The sequence below is a fragment of the Schistocerca americana genome, chromosome 5, assembly GCF_021461395.2.
Source record: "Schistocerca americana isolate TAMUIC-IGC-003095 chromosome 5, iqSchAmer2.1, whole genome shotgun sequence".
Lineage (NCBI taxonomy): Eukaryota > Metazoa > Arthropoda > Insecta > Orthoptera > Acrididae > Schistocerca > Schistocerca americana.
Window position 1 is genome coordinate 672,995,353 of NC_060123.1, and position 24,429 is coordinate 673,019,781.

The following is a 24,429-nucleotide window of genomic DNA, read 5'->3' on the forward strand; positions in this document are numbered from 1 at the left end:
CTCGCAGGCATACGCTCAATCAAGTGCTGTAAGGTTTCTTGGGGAATGGCAGCCCATTCTTCATGGAATGGATTCAGGTCAGGACTCTGTACAGGCCAATCCATTACAGGGATGTTATTGTCATGTAACCACTCTGCCTCAGGCTGTGCATTGTGAACAAGTGCTCGATCATGTTGAAAGATGCAGTCGCCATCCCCGAATTGCTCTTCAAAAGTCAGAAGAAGGTGCTTAAAACATCAGTGTAGGCCTGTGCTGTGATAGTGCCAAGCAAAACAACAAAGGGTGCAAGCCCCCTCCATGACAAACATGATCGCACCATAACACCACCACCTCCGAATTTTACTGTTGGCACTACACACGCTGACAGATGACATTCTCTGGGCATTCGCAATACCCACACCCTGCCATCGGATCGCCACATTGTGCACCTTGATTCGTCACTCCACACAACGTTTTTCACTATTTAATTGTCCAATGTTTACGCTCCTTACACCAAGCGAGGTGTTGTTTGGCATTTACTGGCGTGATTTGTGGTTTATGAGCAGCTGCTTGGCCACGAATTCCAAGTTGGTTCACCTCCCGCCTAACTGTCGTAAAACTTGCAGTGGAGCCTGATGCAGTTTGGAATTCCTGTGTGATGGTATGGATAGATGTCTGCCTATTACACATTATGACTCTCTTTAACTGTCTGCGGTCTCTGTCAGTCAACAGACAAGGTCGGCCTGTACACTTTTGTGCTGTACATGTCCCTTCACATTACCATTTCACTGTCACATTGGAAACAGTGGTCTTACGAATGTTTAAGAGTGTGGAAATCTCACGTACAGACATATGACACAAGTGACACCCAATCACCTGACCATGTTCGAAGTCCATGAGTTCCGCGGAGCACCCCATTCTGCTCTCTCACGATGTCTAATGACTACTGAGGTCGCTGATATAGAGTACCTGGTAGTAGGGGGCAGCACAATGCACCTAATATGAAAAACATATGTTTTTGATGTGTCTGGATACTTTTGATCACATTGTGTAGCTCTGCAAGAAGTGGCATACTGTTGGGTGTACATAACAGTGAGATGTTTGAGTAGTGTGTCCAAAAAAATATAAATTTGTTTTCACATTAAAGCACAATAATCCTGGTATTTCTGTTTGTACACTTATGGTCATAGTGATATATTTCCAGTCCTGCTAATTCAGATATTGCAATACCTCTTGATCTGCAAAGTACTTGCTAGTTCACTCCATGAGACCCAGTGTCCATCCATGGAATTAATGGCCATGTTACATTACTTTATAATACAACTTGGCGCTGAGTTGCATAACATATTGCATACAGTCTTAAGAATATTGAAAAAGTCATAGGAAAAATGACCCAGTACCTGGTCTGAGGTGGTTTTATTGGATTGGATTGTGGGGAAGAAGATGGTTGGCTGATCTGAATGTAAAATGTCTTCAAGGAATCATGTTTTTGGTATCACAATTTACTAGGTGTCAGCAGATGTTTGTCTATTCTAAGATGTAAATTTTCTCTGCTGTTTTTTCAGATATTGGCAATTTCATATTTGCACTTCGTACTTGGAGCAACACCTAGTGTTGACAAAAAGCGTCTGTTTCCCATAACAAACAAAATTATATATAAAGTGGGATTTGTGTGGCTTCAAAATTTGATAGATTGGTCCCACATGAGTCTAGTATGATATTTGTTTTATTGATATGTATTAAAAGGAACAATGAAACATGAAGAATTAATTTTTCCCCCAGCAGCAACACTGTGCAGTCCCACACTGACTGCTGCCACCAGGCTGCTCAGCACTGATCAGTTGCTGCTGGAATACTTCTAATACTTCGTTTTACTGTCCCTGTTAATACATATCACTAAAACGAATATTGCAGTAGACTAATGTGGGACCACTCTATCGAATGGCATGTAAAATTCAACTTAAAAAATAATTTTGTTTGTAACTAGAAACAAACCGATGTTTTCCATTGACACTGGGCTTCGCATGAAAGTAGTGATGAGCTGTGTTTGTTTGGGCTGATTGCAGCCATGCATATCTTCTGAAATGCCAGAGAAATTGACCCTGACAGCTCTTAAGAGAGACACCATGTGCGATTGAGGCTTTAAATTACCTGTCAACAAAGGTAGGACTTCTGATGCATGCAGATCTGACTTTGAATATTTTTTTTTAATTAGGCAAGAGTGCAGCTTTTCAACGATTGAACTTCTACCACAACTCATAATGCAAACTCTATGTTGTTATTGGGAGGTAACTACAGCAATATCACAGGCAGTGCAGCTGTTAGAAAATGTAGCAGGAACATCTCCCATGCCACCAATGGTTGTGCCTTTCAACCATTTAATGAATAATATGAAGAGTGGGATGCTTACTGCTGATGATTGCTGTTATATTTATTGGCTTGTCAGATTTCCAGCTTGGAAGGATGAAAGGCCATATTCTTGTCAGAAAATCCTGAGCTGTATAAACTAATACAAAAAACTAGAGCCATTAATGAATTCTGCAGAACATGAGTTGCCAGGAATGTTTTATGTATTGCAACAACACTTTTCAGTGAAGGAACGTATAATTGCAGCTTGTTTAGAATTGTGGCACCGGGAAAAGAGCCTCAGTCAGTCATTCGTGGGTTGTGGTGCCGAACTACTGGGGTGAAATAGGAATTGTAAATGTTCGTGTGGACAAGACTATGCAGACAGTCTAATCAGGGATGTTGAAGTGTAGCTTTTGCCCAACTCTGAAGTGAGGAATCACATCTTGAGAAAATCAGATCTCCCTCAAATTGAAGTTATATAAATTACATAAGCCCACAAAAATGGCCCATGCAACCCAGAGTTTATTTCTAATGGAAGAAGACATTTTTTAGCAATCAACTAACTGTCATGGGTTTAATGAGTCCATGTGACCTCATAAACAACTGCACAGTAGTGAAGGGCTGCATCAGCTGCAGTGCTATTGCCCAGTTGTAAACATTGTTTCATCCATCATGCAAGCAGCACATGCCCCTGTTAGCACAAAACATGGTGTAGTTGCAGAAACAAGGACAATTTTGGAAGGGATATGTTGTAACAGTTCTAATATGGATATGTCCCAACCTGTGGAGGTAAACCAACTGAGTGAGCAATCTACAGAAATGTCAACTTCTCAAAATGCAGTCCAGAAAATGTACTTACATGTGTTCATCAACAAACTTGGTAAACCAATCTGCTCACTTAAGTTTAGTGTTGCCACCATTGTAGGCAGCTGACACTAATCTTGGGGCTTACGGACATCATTGTGTGGCTTTGCTAAGAAAGCTTCCAGATTTACTTAATTGTAATTGTGCCACTCTTTCAGTAAATTTTCTGGAGGCAGTGTTGGGACAGTCTCTTTCCTCAGTTTTTGGACTTACAGTTCATGAATCAGTGCATGCCATGCAATCTAAAGGGTCTTGCGCCACCTTAAATTCTCCATGTGATGAATAGGCCAAAATGTTCTCACCTGGACTAGGGAAGGCATCCGATTACAAAGCTCACATCACTGTTAATGCTACAGTGCCCTGCATTTTTTTCAGAGCCCGTCCAATGCCCTTCGCTTATAAGGCCACCCTGAAAACAGAGCTGGATAGGCTCACTTCTGAAGACACGCTGACACCTATTCCCCATAGTTAATGGACCACTCCCCTGAAAACAGTATGCAAACACATCGGCTTTTTTAGACTGTCGCAATTTCAATGCACCAATCGAAGTGGAAACTTATTCTCTACTGATTCTGAATGAACTCTTTGAAAAAATGAAGTCGTAGCACTTTGTTGAGTAGAATTGATACTGTGGAAGTATATTCTCAAATCCGACTGGACTGAGCATCAAAAACTTATCTAGTACTAAACATGGTGTACAGCATTCACCATTATAAATGGTTATTTTTCAGAATCTCTTCAGCCTTTCCATATTTCATTGTTTTATAGATTAACCACAAGAAGGCATTCCAAAATATCATGCACAAGTGTTCTTTTATGCAGTCTTTCTAGACATTTGTAAAGTTTACTCTCAGCAAATGGATTATGGTACACCGATCGACAAAATGCAGCTCTCATGAATGTTGAAGACTTAAAAGTATTTCTGGGTAAACTCAATTGTTATGGTTAGTTCATTGCAAACATAGCAGAACTCTCATACCATTGCATCAGCTACAGCATCAAAGTTCATGTTTTGAATGGTCACTTTGCTGTCAGCAAGCTTTCCAGTCTTTAAAAGATGGCCTTGAACAGGCACCATGTTTAGCGACACACACCCCTGGTTTGCTTCTGGTAGTAGTAACGGACGTCCCTCCGTGACTGTAAGTACACTCATTCCTTCAGAGAAATTTTCGATAATTTTTTGCTTTCTTGCAGCTTTAGTTCTGAAGTTACACACTGAAACTTGGCCTTCAACTCTGAAAGGTTGAGATACACACGCACAGGCAGTCTTGCGAAGTACTTCTGAACATGTTTTCTGAAAACAGTTTTGAGCAGCTAGTTTGTCAGCCAGCACCCAATGGAAATATTGTAGACGTTGTAGGTACAAACAGGCATGACTTTATCGATGGCATCAGTATAGAGACAGTGATTAGTGATCATGATGTCATCACAGTGACAGTGGTTGTTAAAGCTAACAAATCAGTCAAGAAGAGTATGACAGTATTTTTGCTAGAAAGAGCTTATAAACATTTGCTAGTACCCCACTTCGTGAATGGGCATCATTTAGTTCCAGTATGATGGAAGTAGATGGATTATGAGAAAAGCTTAAATCTTTTGTAAATTGCATTCTGGACATTTGTGTACTGAATATATGGGTTAAAGACTGAAGATACCTACCGTTGTTTAATAATGAAATTAGGAAAATGATGAGGAAGGAAAGATGGTTGCACTGACAGTTCCAAAGAGAATGGGCAATTGATAACAGGCAAAATTTAGTGATTCTTTATTGAGTGTTATAAATCACAATTTTTAAAATGGTAAGTATTTCAAAGTATATTAATTATACATGAATGTCATTCCATATAAATGACCGATATTTAAAAACTGCAGTCAAACTACTGTCTAGCCATGAGGAAAGAAAAGTTACGATTGTAGGCTATGATATTTCCCCCCTTCCCATGCTTATCATTAATTATTAGAAGCTTCTTATGACGTCATCTTGCTTCCACACACCTGGAATTCTCAGGGAAACATTTTTTGAGTTTGAGTAGCCACGCTGCTCTTTAAAAAGATTGAAGAATGGAGCATGAAACTAGCACCATTATACTGTAGCAAAGCACATAGCCGAGAACCCAAGAAAATTCTGGTCCTATTCAAAATTGCTAAGTGGATCGAAGGCTTCTATCTTGTCAATCATTGACTAATGTGGTGTGGCATAAGAAGATAGCAAAAGGAAAGCTGAAGTTTTAAATTTCACGTTTAAGAAATAATTCATGCAGGAGAATCAAGCAAACATGCACAGACTCCCTTATGGAACACAGTAATAGGCATCACTGGTGTAAAGAAGCAACTGAAAGAGTTGAAAACAAATAAGTTGCAAGGGCCAGATGGAATCCCAATTCGCTTTTACAAAGAGTATGCTACAGCATTGACCCCATAGCTTGCATTTGTGAGTCTCTCGTCCAAGTACAAAGTCCCAAGCAACTGGAAAAAGTGCAAGTGACTCGTGTGTATAAGAAGGATGAAAAACTGACCCACAAAATTACAAACCAATGTCCTTAACAGAATTCTTGAACACATTCTCCATTCGAATATAATAAAATTTCTTGGACAGAGAGGATTCTGTCCACAAGTCAGTACGGTTTTAAGAAGGACCACTCATGTGGGCAGCTTGTCTTTTTCTCACAATATTTGGCAAACTATGAATGAAGGGCAGCAGGCAGACTCCGCATTCCTAGATTTCTGAAAAGCACTGCAGGCTGTTTATGAAGGTATGATGATACAGAATAGGATCCTAGATATTTGAGGTGCTCAAGGACTTTGTAAGTAATAGCACCCAGTATGTAGTCCTTGATGGCGAGTGTCCATCACGGATAAGGATATCGCCAGAAGTGTCCCATGAAAGTGTTATAGGGCCACTATTATTCTCTATATACGTAAACGATCTGAGTGACAGGGTGAGCAGCAATCTGTGGTTATTTGCTGATGATGCTGTGGTATACAGGAAGGTGTCATCATTGAGTGACTGTAGGAAGGTACAAGATGACTTAAACAAAATTTAATGTAGAGCTAGCTCTAAATGTAGAAAAATATAGTTAATGCAGATGAGTAGAAAAAATAATCCTGTACTATTCGAATACAGTATTAGTAGTTTTCTACTTGACACAGTCAGGTTGATTAAATATCTTTGTGCAACATTGCAAAAGGTACGAAATGCAACAAGCACGTAAGGATTGTGGTGGGGAGGCAAATGCAAGACTTTGGTTCATTGGGAGAGTTTTAGGAAAGAGCAGTTCATTTGTAAAGGAGACCACATATAGCACATTAATGTGACACATTCCTGAGTACTGCTAAAGTATTTGGGATCCCCAGTGGGTCCCGGGTTAAAGAAAAACATTGATGCAGTTCTGAGGTGGGCTGCTAGATTTGTTACTGATAGGTTCGATCAACATGCAAGTATTGTGGAGATGCTTCTGAACTCAAATGGGAATCCCTCAAGGGAATGCAACATTATTTTTGAGGAACACTATTGAGAAAATTTAGAGACCAGTGTTTGAAGCTGTCTACGGAACAATCCTACTGCCGTGAATGTACATTTCTTGTAAGGACAAGGAACATAAGAGAAATTGGGGCTCATATGGAGGCATATAGACAGTCGTTTATCCCTTGCTCTATTTTCAGGTGGAACAGGAAGGCATATGACTAGTTGTGGTAACAGTACCCTCTGCTACAGTGTCTATGGTGGCATGCGACTTATGTAGATGTAGATATCGAATATGCCCACAGAAAGAAATAAGATGGTATCAGTTCACATGATCTGAATGACCAATTCACGTCTTTGTTGCAGTAAATCACCCTGCCAGGGAACATCTCCCGTAACGAGACCATTGTTGCAGTCATTGTGTGACAAGTTGTGCAATCTCATTGAAACCTCTCCAGCATTCACACAAAACAGTTCAGACCTCAAAAACTTTCAGAACATCTTGTGGATTGTTTGCTGTCCAATGTTAATGCGTTTCCGGTGCCATCTTTGAAGAAGTATGGCCCAGTTGCGTCCTCACCCCCAAATGCCACACCACATAGTCACTCATAGGTATAATGTCTTCTCCATAATTGCTCGAGGATTTAGTGCATCCCAAATGCGGCAATTTTTCTTGTTCATGGAGCCATTCAACAGAAAATGTGCCTCATCGGTGAACATAATTTTCTTGATGAAATTGTTTGCTATTTGTTTTGCAAGCACCTAATGGGCAAATGGTCTGTGCTTTTTGTGGTCATTAGGCTTCAGTTCTTGTGTCAGTTTAGTTTTGTAGGCCCAAAGCTGCAGATCTTCTTTCAGAATTCATTGGGGTTCCAGGAATTACCAATTGTTGAAGATTTTGGCAAATGGGCTTCACTGGGCCTGCAATGTTTTATGGTGATGTTTTCCACTGGGTGACTAACATGAGAATGCTCTTTGGATTTACAGCCCACAACCGAATAGGCATTCTTAAATTTACCAATAAGTCTCATCACAATCTACAACCTTTATTTTGTAAATTAAATTTGTTAACATTTGGTTCACTTTTTACTCTCTAAAATATCATTAGTGGTGCAAAACTGTCTGGTAGCTTTTGGTAGGACTTAAAATTTTTCAGACATGTACTACTGTGAGTGTGTCCTTGTACTTAATAAAAACTCACAATTTGGTTTCCTTTGTCCACATGTTGATACACTCTTATACAGTGAAATCCAAGTTTTGACGTCTGTTTGTACGAATAGCAACATTATTATATATTCTGTTGTTACCAACATTAGTATTAGAACTGATTGTTGCTAGTGTTTATTTAGTCACTTATTGAAGGTTTCTCTCCTGCACTTTTTTTTCCATTGTATTAACCTTCTTACGAAATTAGGATGCTGTTGTCAATGTTCCTTCTGATCATTTTTATGTATGTAATTATGTGATTTTCCTGTATTAGATGTCCTGTTCTGCATACATTGAAAGACTTCTTTCATATCTCATGCTCCTTTAGTGCAGTTTATGTTTGCTTCAGCTTTGCAGCAGTCTTGTCTTAGGTAGTGGCTTTTGCAACTGTGACATTGTGATATATTCCAGCTTTTTAAAATTTGTTATAGTTTTTGTTTGGTGGAGGGATGTGTATCTATTATGGTGCACATGTCCTATAAGTGATGTGGAACCAACGAATTTTCTGTTATTCAAGAACTCTGAGACTTATATATGATACTGCACTGAACTGTTGCACAAGTGTGTTATTCCAAACATCTATGACTTAAGGTCAATTATTTTTTAATTGGAGTTATCTTCTGTTAAGTTAGAACAGCTGGAAGCAAGATAATATAATTTTAAAAATTTATGGAAGCTGTGGAACCATATTACAAGAAGGTATTTTTAAGTTGTTCCATTTTACATGTAGTACAGGGTGTATACGACCCGGGACAACCGGGGGATCCGGGAAAAACCCGGGAATTTTTTCATCCGGGAGAAAACCGGGAAAAACCCGGGATTTTTTTAGAATTCCGGAAATTTTTCATTGTGTTAGTTTTCAGCTAAATTTTTGTAACATTGACCGGTAAGAACCAATACTCTAAGAAAGGATATTACTGTATTTTGTTACTGCAGAATAATACTGCAGCAATAAAACTTGAAAGAGAGAAAAAAAACGAAAATAAAACAGAGTTGCCAAGGAAATGCGCCATAAACAGCAACAAAACACAGTGCTTGCATAAGCGTCTGCCAACAGCAAAATGTATCAGCGACTTTAGGAAGACTATGCAGTTTTTCATAACAGCAAATTGCCACCGATTAGCGTGACGTCACAACTGCTTACAGTAAATTCATTTGAGCAGTTGCTAGCGAGCTCATGCGCATGCGTAGTTGAGTCGCGTATGAGTAGTACCTTCTCCCTCTTTTTTGCCAGAATGCTACACCGGTAAGGGCCAGTTGTACAGTCCCCGGCTTGCAGCAGCTAAAGTTCTATTGTGGGAGCAGCGCAGAAAACGCGTTGTACGAACACGTAATAACACCTAACCAGAGAAAAAACGCGGGATAAATAAATGGTGATTGTGGCAGGTTTAGTCAAGTTAACTGGAGAATAAGTTTTAACCCTGGCAGGAATATTCACAGAATTAGTGATGACAAGATTGTTAGAACGAGGAAGGAGAAAAAACGGGGACATCACACAAATTATGGAAGAATATGACGATTCCAAATTTATATAAAAATTCCGTTCTACTGCTTCCTAAGCTAGAGCGTATGAATGAAATGTGAAACTATTTCTTAATACGAAACTTTTTTGCTTGTAGTAGGGCAAATAGGCATTGATTATATTCTGTTGTGTTATAAAAATGACCATTTGTGCCAAAACAGGCAGACCTATTTCGTGACAAAATACACGTAATCAGATCAAGAAACCACGTCAGTCTTGGGTTCTATTCGTATTAATAGCATTTTCAGTATTAGACAACATTTGGTTTTTTCATGTAGCAAAACATTTGACAAACTTTGTTGAGCTAATAGATTCTTACCCAAAAGGAAAGTACGCCATGTAAAGCTGTACTAAGGTTAGTGAGAAAAACAATGCAAGGACTTAAGGATTGAAGAAATGTGTGCTGTCTTGCTTGTCTATTGTCTTTACTGGTTTTATGTATCCTATATTTAATTTTATGTCACACAAAACATAAAGTTATTAGGTAACAGGCAATAAAGAGTGCAAATTTTCTGAAGAGTTACTGTTCTCTCAGTTACAAAGGTTGTCAAACTGGCCGATTGGGAGCAGGAGAGGCACCTCAAGAAATTTTAATTTCCACTGTCCTGAATAGAGTTTGATGGCACCCATTACAAAATGGTACATGCTTGAGTTCCACAGAACGAAATACAGTGACGTGTGATAGAATGCTGTGTGAAGAGGTGTGGGACTGCACTTTGTCCCATTTAAGAACAAACAATGTCTTAAATTTCCTCAAACACGTATATTTTATGTATCAGGCTCTTCAGAAAGATGTGCGCTACAAAATGGGCATTTTTTGAAAAGTCGATTTTTTAATTTTTGGTGTCCTACCTCAAATGCTGGAGGGGGGGGGGGGGGGGGGGTGCCACTATCTAGTATTGCCCCGGTTTGGAAATATTGTAGGTCCGGTGCAGATCTACAGAGCAGTCTTACGTTGTAATGGGGAAGTGGGTAGTCTCACGTGACCCGTGTTTGGTGATTTTACTGTTTCCTTTTCGTTTATTGCTCTTACGTCAAATGAAAACAAAACTGAATTCTGTGACCGGGAGCTATCAAGTGAATTACATAATTACGGAAGGCGAAGCATTCATTGCATTCATTGTAGAACAATGAAGTTATTTCTGTCGATTTGCTACAGAAATTTGGTATTTATTAATCATTTCCGCTGAACCAGCCAATTTATTTGAAACGGAGTGTATAAATCCACACTATTGGCTAGTTTCAACTGTTCGCTGCATTTCAGGTGCATGTTTTCATCTTCTAGAACGTATGGCATTATGCCATAATAAAGAACTAAACATGAGATAATACAGTATGGTACTCCAAGAATATTTACATCTGAATCTGGACATACGAATGTGCACTTTAAGCCGAATTATGTATTTTAGTATGGTTCATGAAATACCCGTGCTCTTCGAGTGTCCCCTGTCTTGTTTCTTTTATGGCATTATGTAAGACGCTTGTTATCAGGCGCCCTCTGGCAAGTGCTGAAACGAATCTATTTCCAACAGGTCACTGGTGGTTTGAAAAGCGTTACTTTCAAAGTAAATTTCCTTTTATGCAAGATGAACTATGTGCGAGATGTACGATGAATTTCATAAATCCCAGAGCTTTTGACTCTTCATTTAAAAATCAACTCTTTGAGTACGATGATTTAGAATAACTTCGAGCCCAAAAGATCTAACATTTATGTCGTTCTTAGACATTTTACTGGCACATTTGTGTGATGTATCTTAAAGTGTAACACGCACAAAAAAGGGGCAACATTATATGTGGAAGCTTTTCTTTTCTTGTAGCAACACTACGTATATTAATTTAAACCATTAACTTTCCCTATGGTGTGTTCGCATTACGTAACAGTGATGTTGCTTTTGACCGACTACATCGCGTGTCCTATGTTCTGAATATCCGCTGTCATCGGCTGGCGAGATCACATGACGTGAGCTAAGACTGGCTTGCAAAAGCGCATTGCAATCACGATTTCAATGCTTCGGAAAGTAACATGTGGTGTTTGGTGGAATTAGAATTTATACTTTCGTAATATGAAAATGTGCAGTGTACCTGTTGCTGCACATCAGACATCTTCCGAAAATGTTTTTGGTTCCCTGAGTTTCGTTTTCTAAAGTGCCGGGAAATTCTATGCCCGTGTATAAAACCATAACCATTCAAAAGACTGATAAGTTTTACAGTTCTGAGGAAAAGTATACTCTCACTTAACGCGGAAGAAGTGTATTTTCACCCGGGAGGAAATGTACTTTTAACCGGGAATTCCGGGAAAAATCCGGGAATTTTTTTCCTCGTCCACGTATACACCCTTAGTAGAATATGCAGGAGCTAAGTAAAAAGAATTTAATATTCTACACTACTTTGTAAATGTTACAGAACAGTCATTTTTAAATGAATCTCTATACTTCCCTAATGATTTGATGCTAGAACTTCGCAAGAAAATCTCCTGTGCTTTAGAAATTACACAGACATGTAGTGAAAAAGTCTCTACTTACAATGTATCGCTGGGTGTAGGAACTGACGAAAAGTGACTCACTGGTTTTAGAAGCAGATGTTCCTTTACACAGTAGTGAAGGGAGTGAGTGTGTTCAAACAAATGAAATTATTCAGGGATAACAAATTATATGGGAATAAAGAGATGACTCACTGAAAGACACACAGACAAAAGGTCAGGGCTTTGCTTCACTAGGTTGTGGAATGAAATTCTTTCTCAAGCTGTAGGAGAACATGCACAGTTCTTTGCTGGCCCATAATGAATGTACTGGAGTGAGGTGGGGGAGCAAGGTGGGGTGTGATGAGGGATGCAGAGAGGTGCAAGGCAGAGTGGGGATTGGGGAAAGTTTCTAGTGGCTCTTGGAAGAGTGAGGAGTTGCCCGTGGTCTAGCTAGGGGTGCAGGTAAAGTGGGCAGGTGGCAGACGGCTGAGCATGTGATTTCACAGACTAGGGTGGGAGGTGGCATCACACAAATAGCTGGCATGTATTTGGTGGGGGTAATGGGAAAGGGATGGTGTATACGAGGGGCGTTTCAAAATTCCGTGCAAAAATAAAAACTACTTACGTGTTTGAGGTAAACCTTTTTTTTTTTATTTTTTGACATAGTCTCCTTTTTAGACTTACATGTTTTGTCCAACGCTGTTCTAATTTGTTGATCCCTTCCAAATAATAGGAATTGTCGAAGTCTGCAAAATAGCTATTAGTTGCTGCAATCACCTCCTCATTTGAATAAAATCTTTGTCCCACCAGCCATTTCTTCAAATTGGGAAACAAATATTAGTCCGAGGGAGCCAAGTCTGGAGAAAAGGGGGATGTGAAATGAGTTGGAATCCTATTTCCAATAATTTTGCGACCACAACTGCTGAGGTGTGTGCTGGTGCATTGTTGTGATGGAAAAAGACTTTTTTGCGGTCCAATCGCCGACGTTTTCCTTGCAGTTCGGTTTTCAAACGGTCCAATAACGATGGATAATATGCACCTGTAATAGTTTTACCCTTTTCCAGATAATCAATGAGGATTATCCCTTGCGAATCCCAAAAGACAGTCACCATAACCTTTCCAGCTGAAGGAATGGTCTTCGCCTTTTTTGGTGCAGGTTCTCCCTTGGTAACCCATTGTTTAAATCGTTGTTTGGTCTCAGGAGTATAGTAATGTATCCATATTTCATCCACAGTGACAAAACAACACTTCACACGATTCCGTTTTTCGTCAAGCGTGAGCAATCGCGGAACCCATCTTGTGGATAGCTTTCTCATGTCCAAATGTTTATGCAAAATATTATCTACCCATTCATTTGAGATACCCACAGCACTAAGCACTAACAATCTCACACACCTTAACTCTTCCATCATCCATCACCATATCATGGATTTTATCAATGATTTCTGGAGTCGTAACCTTCACAGGGCATCCAGAACATTCAGTGTCACTTATGCCCATATGGCCACTCCGGAAATTTTGAAACCACTTATAAACTGTGCCAATTGAAGGTCCAGAGTCACTGTAATGTTTATCAAGCTTCTCTTTAGTCTTCTGAGGCATTTTGCCTTTCATAAAGTAATGTTTAATCACGACACGAAATTCTTTTTCGTCCATTTCTTGACAATCACCCGACTTCCTTGATTCACACAAATGCCAAACACAAAGAAATAGACCAATATGGCTGAAACTTGGTGTGCGTTCTTTCCAAATATGCTACTAACTAAACATGACCTCGATAAGCAATGGTGGTGCCATCTCTCGGACTTGGCACGGACTTTTCAAACGCCCCTTGTACACACACACACACACACACACACACACACACACACACACACACACAAACAAATGAAATTGGGTGGGAGGGGGGGGGGGATGTGTTGTATGGATGCTGACCCACCCAGCACCTCTTACTTCAGTCGCATCATAGGCTCATCCTACCCCATCAGAGATCGGGCCACCTGTGAAAGCAGCAACGTTACAAACCAGCTCCACTGCAACCACTGCACAGCATTTCACGTAAGTATGACAACCACCCAGCTGTCAACCAGAATGAATGTCCACTGTCAAACTGTTGCTGAAAACGAGGTGGACCATCCAGTGGCACTATATGCAGCAGAGCACAACATACGAGATTTCAATAGCTGCTTCACAACCCATGCCATCTGGATCCTCCCCATCACAACCAGCTTTTCTGAGCGCACAGATGGGAGCTATCCTTACAGCACATCCTTTGGTCCCGTAACCTATCTGCTCCCTGGCCTAAACCTAAGGGAACTCTCTTTACCCCCCAGCTCCCACCCAATTGTGTGTGTGTGTGTGTGTGTGTGTGTGTGTGTGTGTGTGTGTGTGTGTGTGTGTGTACACCCTATCCCTTTCTCATTACACCTTCCCAGTATGTGTCAGCGTGTCAGCTAGTTACGTACTGCAAAATGCCCCAGGATTTCACAGGAAATCGCGTGCTCAGCCATCTGCCACCTGGCCCCTCTACCTGGTCCCCTAGCTAGCCCACGGATGGGCTCTCCCCTCTCCCATGAGAACCTAGATGCTTCCCCACAACCTCCTCCCTGCATCCTGCCTCTCTCCATCCCTCACCCCACCCCACCCCACCCCACCCCGCAACCCCACCCCACCCCACCCCACCCCCCAACCCCACCCCACCCCCCAACCCCACCCCACCCCCCAACCCCACCCCACCCGAGTACACTCACCGTGGGCCAGGAAAGAACTAGCAGTCAAATGAGCACAACGTAGGGAGACAGGCATGTGCATGTGGCTGAGTATGTGTCTATGTGTTTGTGTGAATGTTTCTCCTACAGCTTGAGAAAGGAATTTCATTCCGAAAACTACCAAAGCAAAACAATGTTCTATAGCTTTTGTTTGTGTCTTTGTCAACAACACAATGCTTCTGCCTTTCAGTGAGTTGTCTCTATATTCCCAAATAATTTGTTATTCTCAACCAGAACTTTCTATACATTATTATTCAGAGATAAGTTAGAAAGTTACTCTGTATGTTGGAGGAAGAAAAGTCAATTGAGAGGCCAAATGTTGGGTGTGTTGAATGGCTTTATTTCATCCAACCGTTTCTGTTTAAGTGATGTTTAAGAACCTCTGCTTTCAAAAAAAGTAATTGTATTACCTTATGTCAGTGCCAGTGTCTGCTGCTGGTTGATTACCATTTGATTCCTATAATAATAATAATTCCTGTAGCACATGATGTGTGCTACTTCTCCAAATATGCACATGATGTTTCAGAGCTTCAATCATTAATGTGATTCCTTTGTATCTCCTTGTCATTTCCTGAAGTCTTCATGGGCCTAACCTTGGAAGCACCTCTCGAAGAAGAACTCTTAACTACATCTACACCTTCTTCATTTCCAGCCACAGCACTCTATAGCCCTCATTCAACTTGTCTCTAAACTTGAATATATTATTCGCCTCATATTAAACAATTGAACTTCTGACTCAGAGTAAAATTCATGAATTATATGTTCAGATGCTTCATTGGATGATATAAATCATCAAGTCAATTATTGATTGCAATGACATCTACATGTCACCTACAAAAATTTGACTACCTTCACAGTGGTGTTCCTCTTCATTTGTGGTGTTCCACTTTCATTCCCCACATGTCCAGTGACCATCATTCCTCAGGCTGCATTTTGCTTGGCTACAAAATTGGTAGGAAAAAAGGACAGACTTGTGGCAGGCCCTTACATTAACCAAAATGTGCTATTGTTGCTTTTTAACTTGTGACATTTGTGTGTGCTTTTTGTGCTTTTAATGAAGTGTGCAACTTCCAGGGTTCTGCTGAAGAATTACCATTAGATGCAAATGAAGAGGATGAAACTCGTAATACAGATGATGAGGAAGATGATGATGGTGACGATGAGGCCAATAAGAATCCTGAACATGAATTATATGAACATGATGGAGATGCTATTGATGTATGTATATACATGCAGTTGAGTATTGGTGATTGGTTTGATGTATGAAAGATCTTAATTTTTCTTTGTGTGCAGGAGGATAGTGCAACTTTAGATGAAGAGCATGATGGAAAATCTGAAGATAGCCCAAAATATGATGAAGACACCCAAAGATTAGTGGATGGTAAGCATGTGACAACTTATTTTAAAAATGTCAGTGACATATCAACTAAAAGGTCCAATTGAAAACATTTTGAATACTCTCACACCCTCACAGTCAGGAAAAGATATGATGCCTTTACTTTGCAAATTGTCACAATACCCTACTAGTAAGCAAAAATTTTAGTAAGGTTATGTGAGTAAATGTTGATGGTGTTAGGACAGAAACCAGCCACAAATTTACTTTCAGTTCCTGTATTCAAAGGGTGCCGTTACCAGTTTCGAATCGTTGTGATTCATCCTCAGACGGTTTACATGCTTTCTTTATGACATGTGGTGTGTTTTTATGACATATGGTGCGTCCTAACACCATCAACATTTGTCTTCAAACAACAGCCACAGTCTCCATCATGTCATCATATGACAAAATTGCATATTTGAGTAAATATTGCTAGAATAGTGAACATATATGGCAGATGTCTCAGGCCTCAAATATCAATGAGTTTTGCATAAAGAACAATGTGAGTGCCAACTGCATTTGTACAAGTGTATGTTGAAAAGTAACGTCTCCGAATTTATCATGTGAAAAATCTTAGAGCTTTTTAAAATAGAACAAATATTATTAACATTCATTTTCAACAATTATAAAAAGGATAGATTGCTACTCGCTGTAAAGGTGAGATATTGAGTTGCAGAGAGGCACAATCAAAAGACTATTACACAATAAGCTTTCAGCCAAAGCCTTCTTCAGAAAAGGAAGGAAAACACCCACACACATTCACACAAGCAGGTACATCTCATGCACACATGTCTGCTATCCCCAGCTACTCTGGCTGAACTGCAACTTTTATGTTGAATGAATGCAGCAATCCTGCATGGAACAGTGAAAGGGGGAGGGATAGGATGTAGGTGGGGGAGTGACAACACTGTCTGGTGGAGCATGGAGGGAATAGAAGGCAGCAGGACAAGCCTGCCAGGTAGGAGACTGTGAGGAAGAGAGCAGAGAATGGAAAAAGGTTAGTAGGTATGTAGACAGAGAGCGGTGCACAGTGAGTGCAAGGGGACGTGAACCAGGAGGAGGTGATAGAACAGAGGGGAGAGAGACTGTTGGATGAAGGGCGAGGGAACAGTAGGTTATCATAGGTTGAGTCCAGGATACTCTCAGGAGTGGAGAATGTGTTATAAGGATAACTCCCATCTGTGCAGTTCAGAAAAACATGTGGTGGAGGGTAGAATCCAGATGGTCCAGGTTGTGAAGCAGCCATTGAACCCAAGCAAGTTATTTTCAGCTGCATGTTGTGCCACAGGGTGGGCCCACTCTGCTCTCTGCCACTTTTTAGTGGTGGCCATTCATCCTGGTGGACAGCTGGTTGGTGGTCATACCAATACAAAAAGCTGTGCAGATATTTCAGCAGAGCTGGTATATGACATGGCTGGTTGCACGCGTGTCACTGCCTCTGATGCAGGTAGGATAAGACTTTGACAGAACTGGAATAGGAAGTGCTTGGTGCGTAGATTGGGCAGGTCTTGCTCCTGGGTCTTCCACAGGGATATGATCCCTGTAACAAGGGGTTGGGTTTCTTAATAGCATAGGGATGGACTAAGGTATTGTGGAGGTTGGGTGGGCAATGGAACACCACTTCAGTAGTGTTGGGAAGGATCTTGGGTAGTTCTGTGGTATCGGGGGGCTAGAATAGACCCACGGCCCTTCCTTGTCCTGCCGTAAGAGGCGACTAATATCAGTCTTTTTATTTGGTCATGTTTTTATCGTGATATTTTGACTATTCTGTGGACTTCTGAAAGCTTTTGCTTTTTTTCCACCTTTTTAACACTTTTTCCTCCACCTTTTTTTGGCTTTTTAAATTGTGGTCTCTCTTTTGAGTTTGACCTCAACTTTCCAAATTTTACAAAAGTATGAGTCATTTGGGAAAGAATGCCTTACTGTGGTACATTAACTCTTCACTGTGTACTGTTATTTTTTGCACCTACTGATCAGTAGTATCTTCCTGCCTCTGCACCCAACATCCAGAGCAGTAGCCACTCCATTATTGTGGGGTGGTCATGTACTCTCTAGGCAGTAGACCCTTGGCAATGTAGGGATTGCAGTGCCAATGTCTGAGCTGACACCTTCACGTCAGCCAAGAAGTAGGTGCCTATCCACTTCAGGGTACCAGGAACGGCTACTGTGCCAGGTGGCCTTTGCCTTGGCGGGGTGGCACCCACAGGGAGAGACTCTGATCGGAATGAGTGGCATCGTGGTGAATGATCTGCAATTAGAAGGAACAAACTTAACAGTGGCTATGCCAACACGGCTGTCTCAACAGTCAGGAACAGTGATTTTAATGCAGAGGTATACAGTCCTTCGGCATTTCAGTCTTTGACAGTGCCTCAAGATGAGAGCCAGGTAAGGAGAAATGGGAGTGGACATTTTGCCTAGTTCTTGGTTTGTTCCGAAACTGACAGCAGATCTTTCACTACAACGAAGCTACTGTTTTTTGTTGAAAATATTAAAGATCAATTTGGGAAGGTTTCTGCAATAGAGACGATGATAAATGGATCTTTACTGATCAAAACATCAAATGCCAACAAATCACTAGCACCTCAGGCCTGTGTCAAGCAAGGCGGTATACCAGTAACCATTTCTCCTCATAACAAGCTCAATAGAATTCAAGGTGTTACCTTCCATCAGGACCTAACGCTAGAGTTCAGTACTAATCTGGGATGGCGTGGAAGTCCATTTTGTTCAATGCATCCAGAAGGGGGCCAAGGCTAATAGAATGGACACTGGAGCTTTTATCCTTAGCCTTCAACGGTAACATTTTATCTGAGAAGGGTAAGGTCATTGTTTATAGGTGTGGTGTCAGGCCTTATTTTCTTCCTCTGATGAGATGATTTAAGTGCCAGAGGTTTGGACACATGACCTCCTGCTGTTCTAATGAGGCTATCTGTCGGGCATGTGGACAGGCATCCCATGAGGGCACCCCTTGTGACCAATCTCCTCAATGTGTCAACTGTGCAGAACCGCATCCTCCTCATTCACCACAGTGCTCAGTGTTTAAGAGCAAATTCAAAAGTATAAAATGCTTGACTGCCTGTCTTATCAAGATGCAAAGAAAAAGTTTGTTAACGGCTTCATCTGACTGACACAAAACTCTCAAAATTTGAGACCATATCACAGTCAATACCTCACATGATGGCAAGGTCTCGCACAACACTTCCTGCCCTGGTCATACCGTATTTACTCGAATCTAAGCCGCACTTTTTTTCCAGTTTTTGTAATCCAGAAACCCGCCTGCGGCTTAGAATCGAGTGCAAAGTAAGCGGCACTTCTGAAAAATGTTGGTAGGTGCCGCCACAACTAACTTCTTCCATCGAATTATGTAGCGCTACACAGGTATGCTTTGCAGGCACAAAGATAAATACTGGCGACAAAACCCCTGCGTCAGTAAACTTAAAAAAAAAAAAAAATGGTGGAAGACGAGCTTTTTTTCACCGCCCCGAGTTTCGACCACTGCATTTTCATACATTATCCAACGAAGTAAGTACAAATTCCGTATTGTTCATCTTCGAATGTAGCAGCATTTCAGCGTACTACAAAAATCCGACTGGCAAGATTGTTTGTCTGAATTTTTTCCTACCTGGGACGAGAGACCATTGCTAATAAGAACTTTTATGAGTTGTGAATAATATGCAGTATTCTCTTCACCATAAGAATAATACGAATATAAACATTTTGCTATTTATTCTTTCGTGTTTGCTGCTATCTCATTTAAATCCTGTCTACCTAATAAACCACGAAACTAGAGTGAGACAACAGCTAACGCGGAATAATATACATATCATGTCATGTTTATGTTTGTATTATTCTTATGCCTAATAGTAATACAGTCAGAAATGAAGCACGACAATTGACAAGATTTTTAAATCTATGATGACTAATTTCTGTACAGAATGTAATGTACTACAGAGGCGTCTGCAAAGATTTTCAGCCGGAGAAAAATTTTCTCTAAACTCTCGTTCAGAACATCTTCTATCATACGCAGTCTATTATTTGGTTCTTGTTGATCATTATCAAAGAAAGCACCAGTGTAAGTAACAGCAAATAGCAAGGTGTTTTTTTTTTTAAAAAAAAAAAAAAGCGGCTGTTGCGCGCACAAAAGCAAGTCATGCCGCGAGCGGCGGCAGGTCGTAAACACTCATTATCAGAATGCGACAAACAATGCATGACACAGTACAGTAATTCATTTTCAGCTTAGAATGACGTGAACACCTATAACAAAGAGAACGGCACTTGCCATATCAAAGAAAAATAAGCAATCAATTCAAACCAGACGAAGCACGTGGTAAAGGAATGGTACCTGTATAAATACGGACGGAGCACCTGACGCATAGCAATGGCTACATGGTAAAGCTTAACTGCTAAGCTTAAAACTCGAACCAAACTACTGTAGCTGTATCGTCATTCATTCGACCTAAATTGTATTACAATGGACCAACTTTGTTTCGATTTGGATGTGCGGCCTAAAACTCTTCTCTCCCTTGGAATTTCGAGTCTCGAATTTCAGGTGCGGCTTAGATTTGGGAAAATTTTTTTTCCTTGATTTCGAGTCTCATTTCGCAGGTGCGGCTTAGATTCGAGTAAATACGGTATTCCAGGGCCTGCCCCATAGTTGGGGGGAGGAAATGTCACCTCCTTTGCCCCCTACCCCTGTAGCACCGGTGGTCCCCACACTATTCGTGCAGCCACAGATGCCTAGTCATCCTTCAGTGACATCAGAGATGAGGGAAAATATGGTCCTCCTTGCTCCTGGCAGATAAAAAGGGGAAGTCTTCACAGAAATCAAAGTCTCGTAAAGATAAGCAGGATAAGCTCAAAGATAAACTACTTTCTGAGGCTTCAGATGTTTCGCTCCCCACCCCTACAAAGGTCGAGCCTATGCACTGTGATGACGGATCTCATGAACTGGCAGACTGCAACCTGGTAGTGAAGTAATCACACCCATCTTTTCCATTTGCCACATTCTTGGACCTGACACCAATGCTCCTTCAAGGGAACTATAATGGCTACTATCACCATTTTACTAAACTTCATCATTTACTGGCTGTTCATTCCGTGATTGGCATAGCACTTCAGGAAACACGGCTTATGGCAACACGCCTCCCTGCTCCTATAATGAAATTTTTTGTTTTTGTGCAGAGAGAGTGGAATTGTGGCGAAAATAATTATTGGAAGACTATTTGATTAAACACAGAATTTGAAAAGTTTGTTGTTATACTTCTGTTCCAAAGGCATCAAGAATGTTTGATGATGGGGTATCTTATTGATCACTCTGGCATCCACCAACTCAAAGACAACCTTGAGACAAATTCATATGTTTACTGCTAGAACAGTTTCCAAACTTTAGACTTTAGTAATTAGTTCTGCAGTGACATATAAAGTTTAGTTCATTGCTTATATCTATCTTAGTTGGTGTAACTCGGAGTAATCTGCTTCCTGCCGCTGCTGCTGAAGTCGTCGTCCCGATCCATTTCATCTGCTATCTGGATCTAGTTACGTGAATTCCATGAAATAATCCAGGTATCAAGTCGTTTTATAGTGGTTTATTAATGACACGCTGTACCACTTCTTCTTGGTGGGAGCCCACTCCACATAACAGGCTGCATGGTCAAAAAACCATAGTACAACAATTAGATTATTACACTGACGTGTGACACAGTGGTCATATCTGTGTACTTTCTCGAACTGATCTTTTTCTGGGCCTTCTGCTCTCCCTATTATATGTTCTTAACAATGAAGTTAGCAAAACAATAATGCAAATTTATAAAATTAATAATTAAGGGTTCATAGTTATTATGAATAACTATACACAAAACCTTTTGTATTTTATGCCCAAACTGGCATATACGGTATAAAAGATTTTTTACATAAGATACACATCACATTATACAAAATAGTGAAAAACAACAATGCTAACCTAATTTTTCTTAATTATGGCTTAATTAGTGAATGCAAAATAATGCTGGCATATATTGGACAATCTTACATACAAGTAAACAAATGCAATAATAAATTTTATGAAATTTAATGTATTACACTAAATCACTTATTAGATACAATTGGAATTACGAAACTTTCAATGAATTGCCTGTTCAGAGAGTATTTCATTCGGGTATCGAAAAAAGAATGTAAAACAAGGGATGTTTTATTTCTCTCTGAAAAACTACAAAGTCTACTGTACCAGTCACGTTAGTGTCAAGAGAGCATCTGGTGGAGCCTGTACCCTCATATGTTCAGATATTTTCAGTGAACAGGTGTCCTTACCACTGCACTAGAGGCCATGGCTGTTAGTTTCTACCTTTCAGTTAGAATGACAGTCTGTAATGTTTATCTACCCCCAAGATGGATTATCACAAACTGTTAGAGTTAGTGGAAGAGCTATCTACCCCTTCCTCTTATTGGGGGACTTAAGTGCCCATAATCCTCTGTAGGGTGTTGACATTACATCTCGCAAAGGCCATGTACTAGAACACCTCCTTTCAGAATTGGACGTCTGCCTCCTCAACACTGGAGCTGCAACATATTTCAGTGCAGCCTGCAGGACATACTCAGCTGTTGATCTCACAGTTTGCAGCCCGAGTGTCTTACACCTGATTCAATGGCGGGTCCATGGCGACCTTTGTGACTGCGGCCATTTTCCTATCATTCCCTCCCTCGTAGACATATGGATAATGCTTCACGTTTGTTGCTTCAGAAAAGTGACTGGCAGGCTTTGTCCTCTACAGCCACTTTTGCAGCCAGTCGTGTGATGGGTATCAACCAAGTAGTTAACGGTATTATTGATATTATTATTCGTGCAGCAGCAGCAATGATACCCTACTCCTCAGGCTAATCTCGAAGACCGCTGGTGCCACGGTGCTCTGAAAATAGAGCCACAGCTATCAGGGAACACCACAGGGCACGTCAAAAGTGCAAGTGCCATCCCTCTATAGGTAATATAATAGCATTCAAGAGACTCCAGGTGAAAGTGCGGTTTTTAATAAAGAAAAGGAAGCAGCAGTTTGTGAGCAATATACAGGGCTATTACAAATGATTGAAGCGATTTCATAAATTCACTGTAGCTCCATTCATTGACATATGGTCCCGACACACTACAGATACGTAGAAAAACTCATAAAGTTTTGTTCGGCTGAAGCCGCACTTCAGGTTTCTGCCGCCAGAGTGCAGTGAGACAAAATGGCGACAGGAGCCGAGAAAGCGTATGTCGTGCTTGAAATGCACTCACATCAGTCAGTCATAACAGTGCAACGACACTTCAGGACGAAGTTCAACAAAGATCCACCAACTGCTAATTCCATTCGGCGATGGTATGCGCAGTTTAAAGCTTCTGGATGCCTCTGTAAGGGGAAATCAACGGGTCGGCCTGCAGTGAGCGAAGAAATGGTTGAACGCGTGCGGGCAAGTTTCACGCATAGTGATGTGAAAGATTCAGTGCTTAAACCTCCTCTACCAAGAAACGTGCCAGAACTGCGAGCTCGCATCAACAATGCTTTCGAACTCATTGATGGGGACATGCTGCGCCGAGTGTGGGAGGAACTTGATTATCGGCTTGATGTCTGCCGAATCACTAAAGGGGCACATATCGAACATTTGTGAATGCCTTAAAAAACATTTTGAGTTTTTGTATGTGTGTGCATTGTGAAAATATCTCAAATAATAAAGTTATAGTAGAGCTGTGAAATCGCTTCAATCATTTGTAATAACCCTGTATGTGTAATCTTTTCGATCCCACACCCCATTGTCCTAAGTATGGACTAAACTCCGCTGCATTTGTGGCCATCCTCCACCCATGCTGATGCCTGCATCCTTGCAGTGGTAACATCTACACTGATCCCATGGTATTTGCCGAATGTTTAGCGGCACACTTCACTGAAGTATCCATTTGTAGTAATTTCCTGACCCCGAAACACCTCATTGAATGACCCCACTATCCTTCCGTGCACTTAGCTCTGTATCATACAGTGTCCCTTTTAGCAAATGGGAGTTTCGCAGCGTTTTTGCAGAGTTTAGAGACATGGCCCCCTAGACCTGAAAAAATCCCAAACCAAAGGCTCACACATCTTCATGCTGACAACATGAAGTATATCCTCAGACTTTTTAATCGGATTTTGTGGGAAGGAGAATTCCCCTCTCAATGGTGGGAAGGTACTATCATTGCTGTTAATGAAACTGGGAAAGGATCACATATTTTAACTACCTACCAGCCAATCTCCCTGATGAATGGGTTGTGTAAGTGATTCGAACAAATGGTCAACCGCAGTCTTTGTTGCTGCCTTGAAGCTGGAGGGCATATATCACAATTCCAAAGTGGCTTTCGGGATTTCCAGTCCACCACAGATCATCTGGTTTGTCTGGAATCTGCAGTGTACAATGCTTTCGTGCATTGCCAACATCTCATTGCTGTGT

General features: G+C 40.9%; 1 protein-coding gene across 1 annotated transcript in view; it reads left to right on the forward strand.

Moving 5' to 3' along the window:
- Positions 1-24,429, forward strand: part of LOC124616119 (glucosidase 2 subunit beta) — a 191,908-nt gene that overhangs the window by 128,148 nt on the left and 39,331 nt on the right. Inside the window, exons 7-8 of the mRNA XM_047144383.1 lie at positions 15,684-15,827; positions 15,903-15,990. Coding sequence (XP_047000339.1) covers positions 15,684-15,827; positions 15,903-15,990 — 232 coding nt within the window. The remainder of the gene's footprint in view (positions 1-15,683; positions 15,828-15,902; positions 15,991-24,429) is intronic.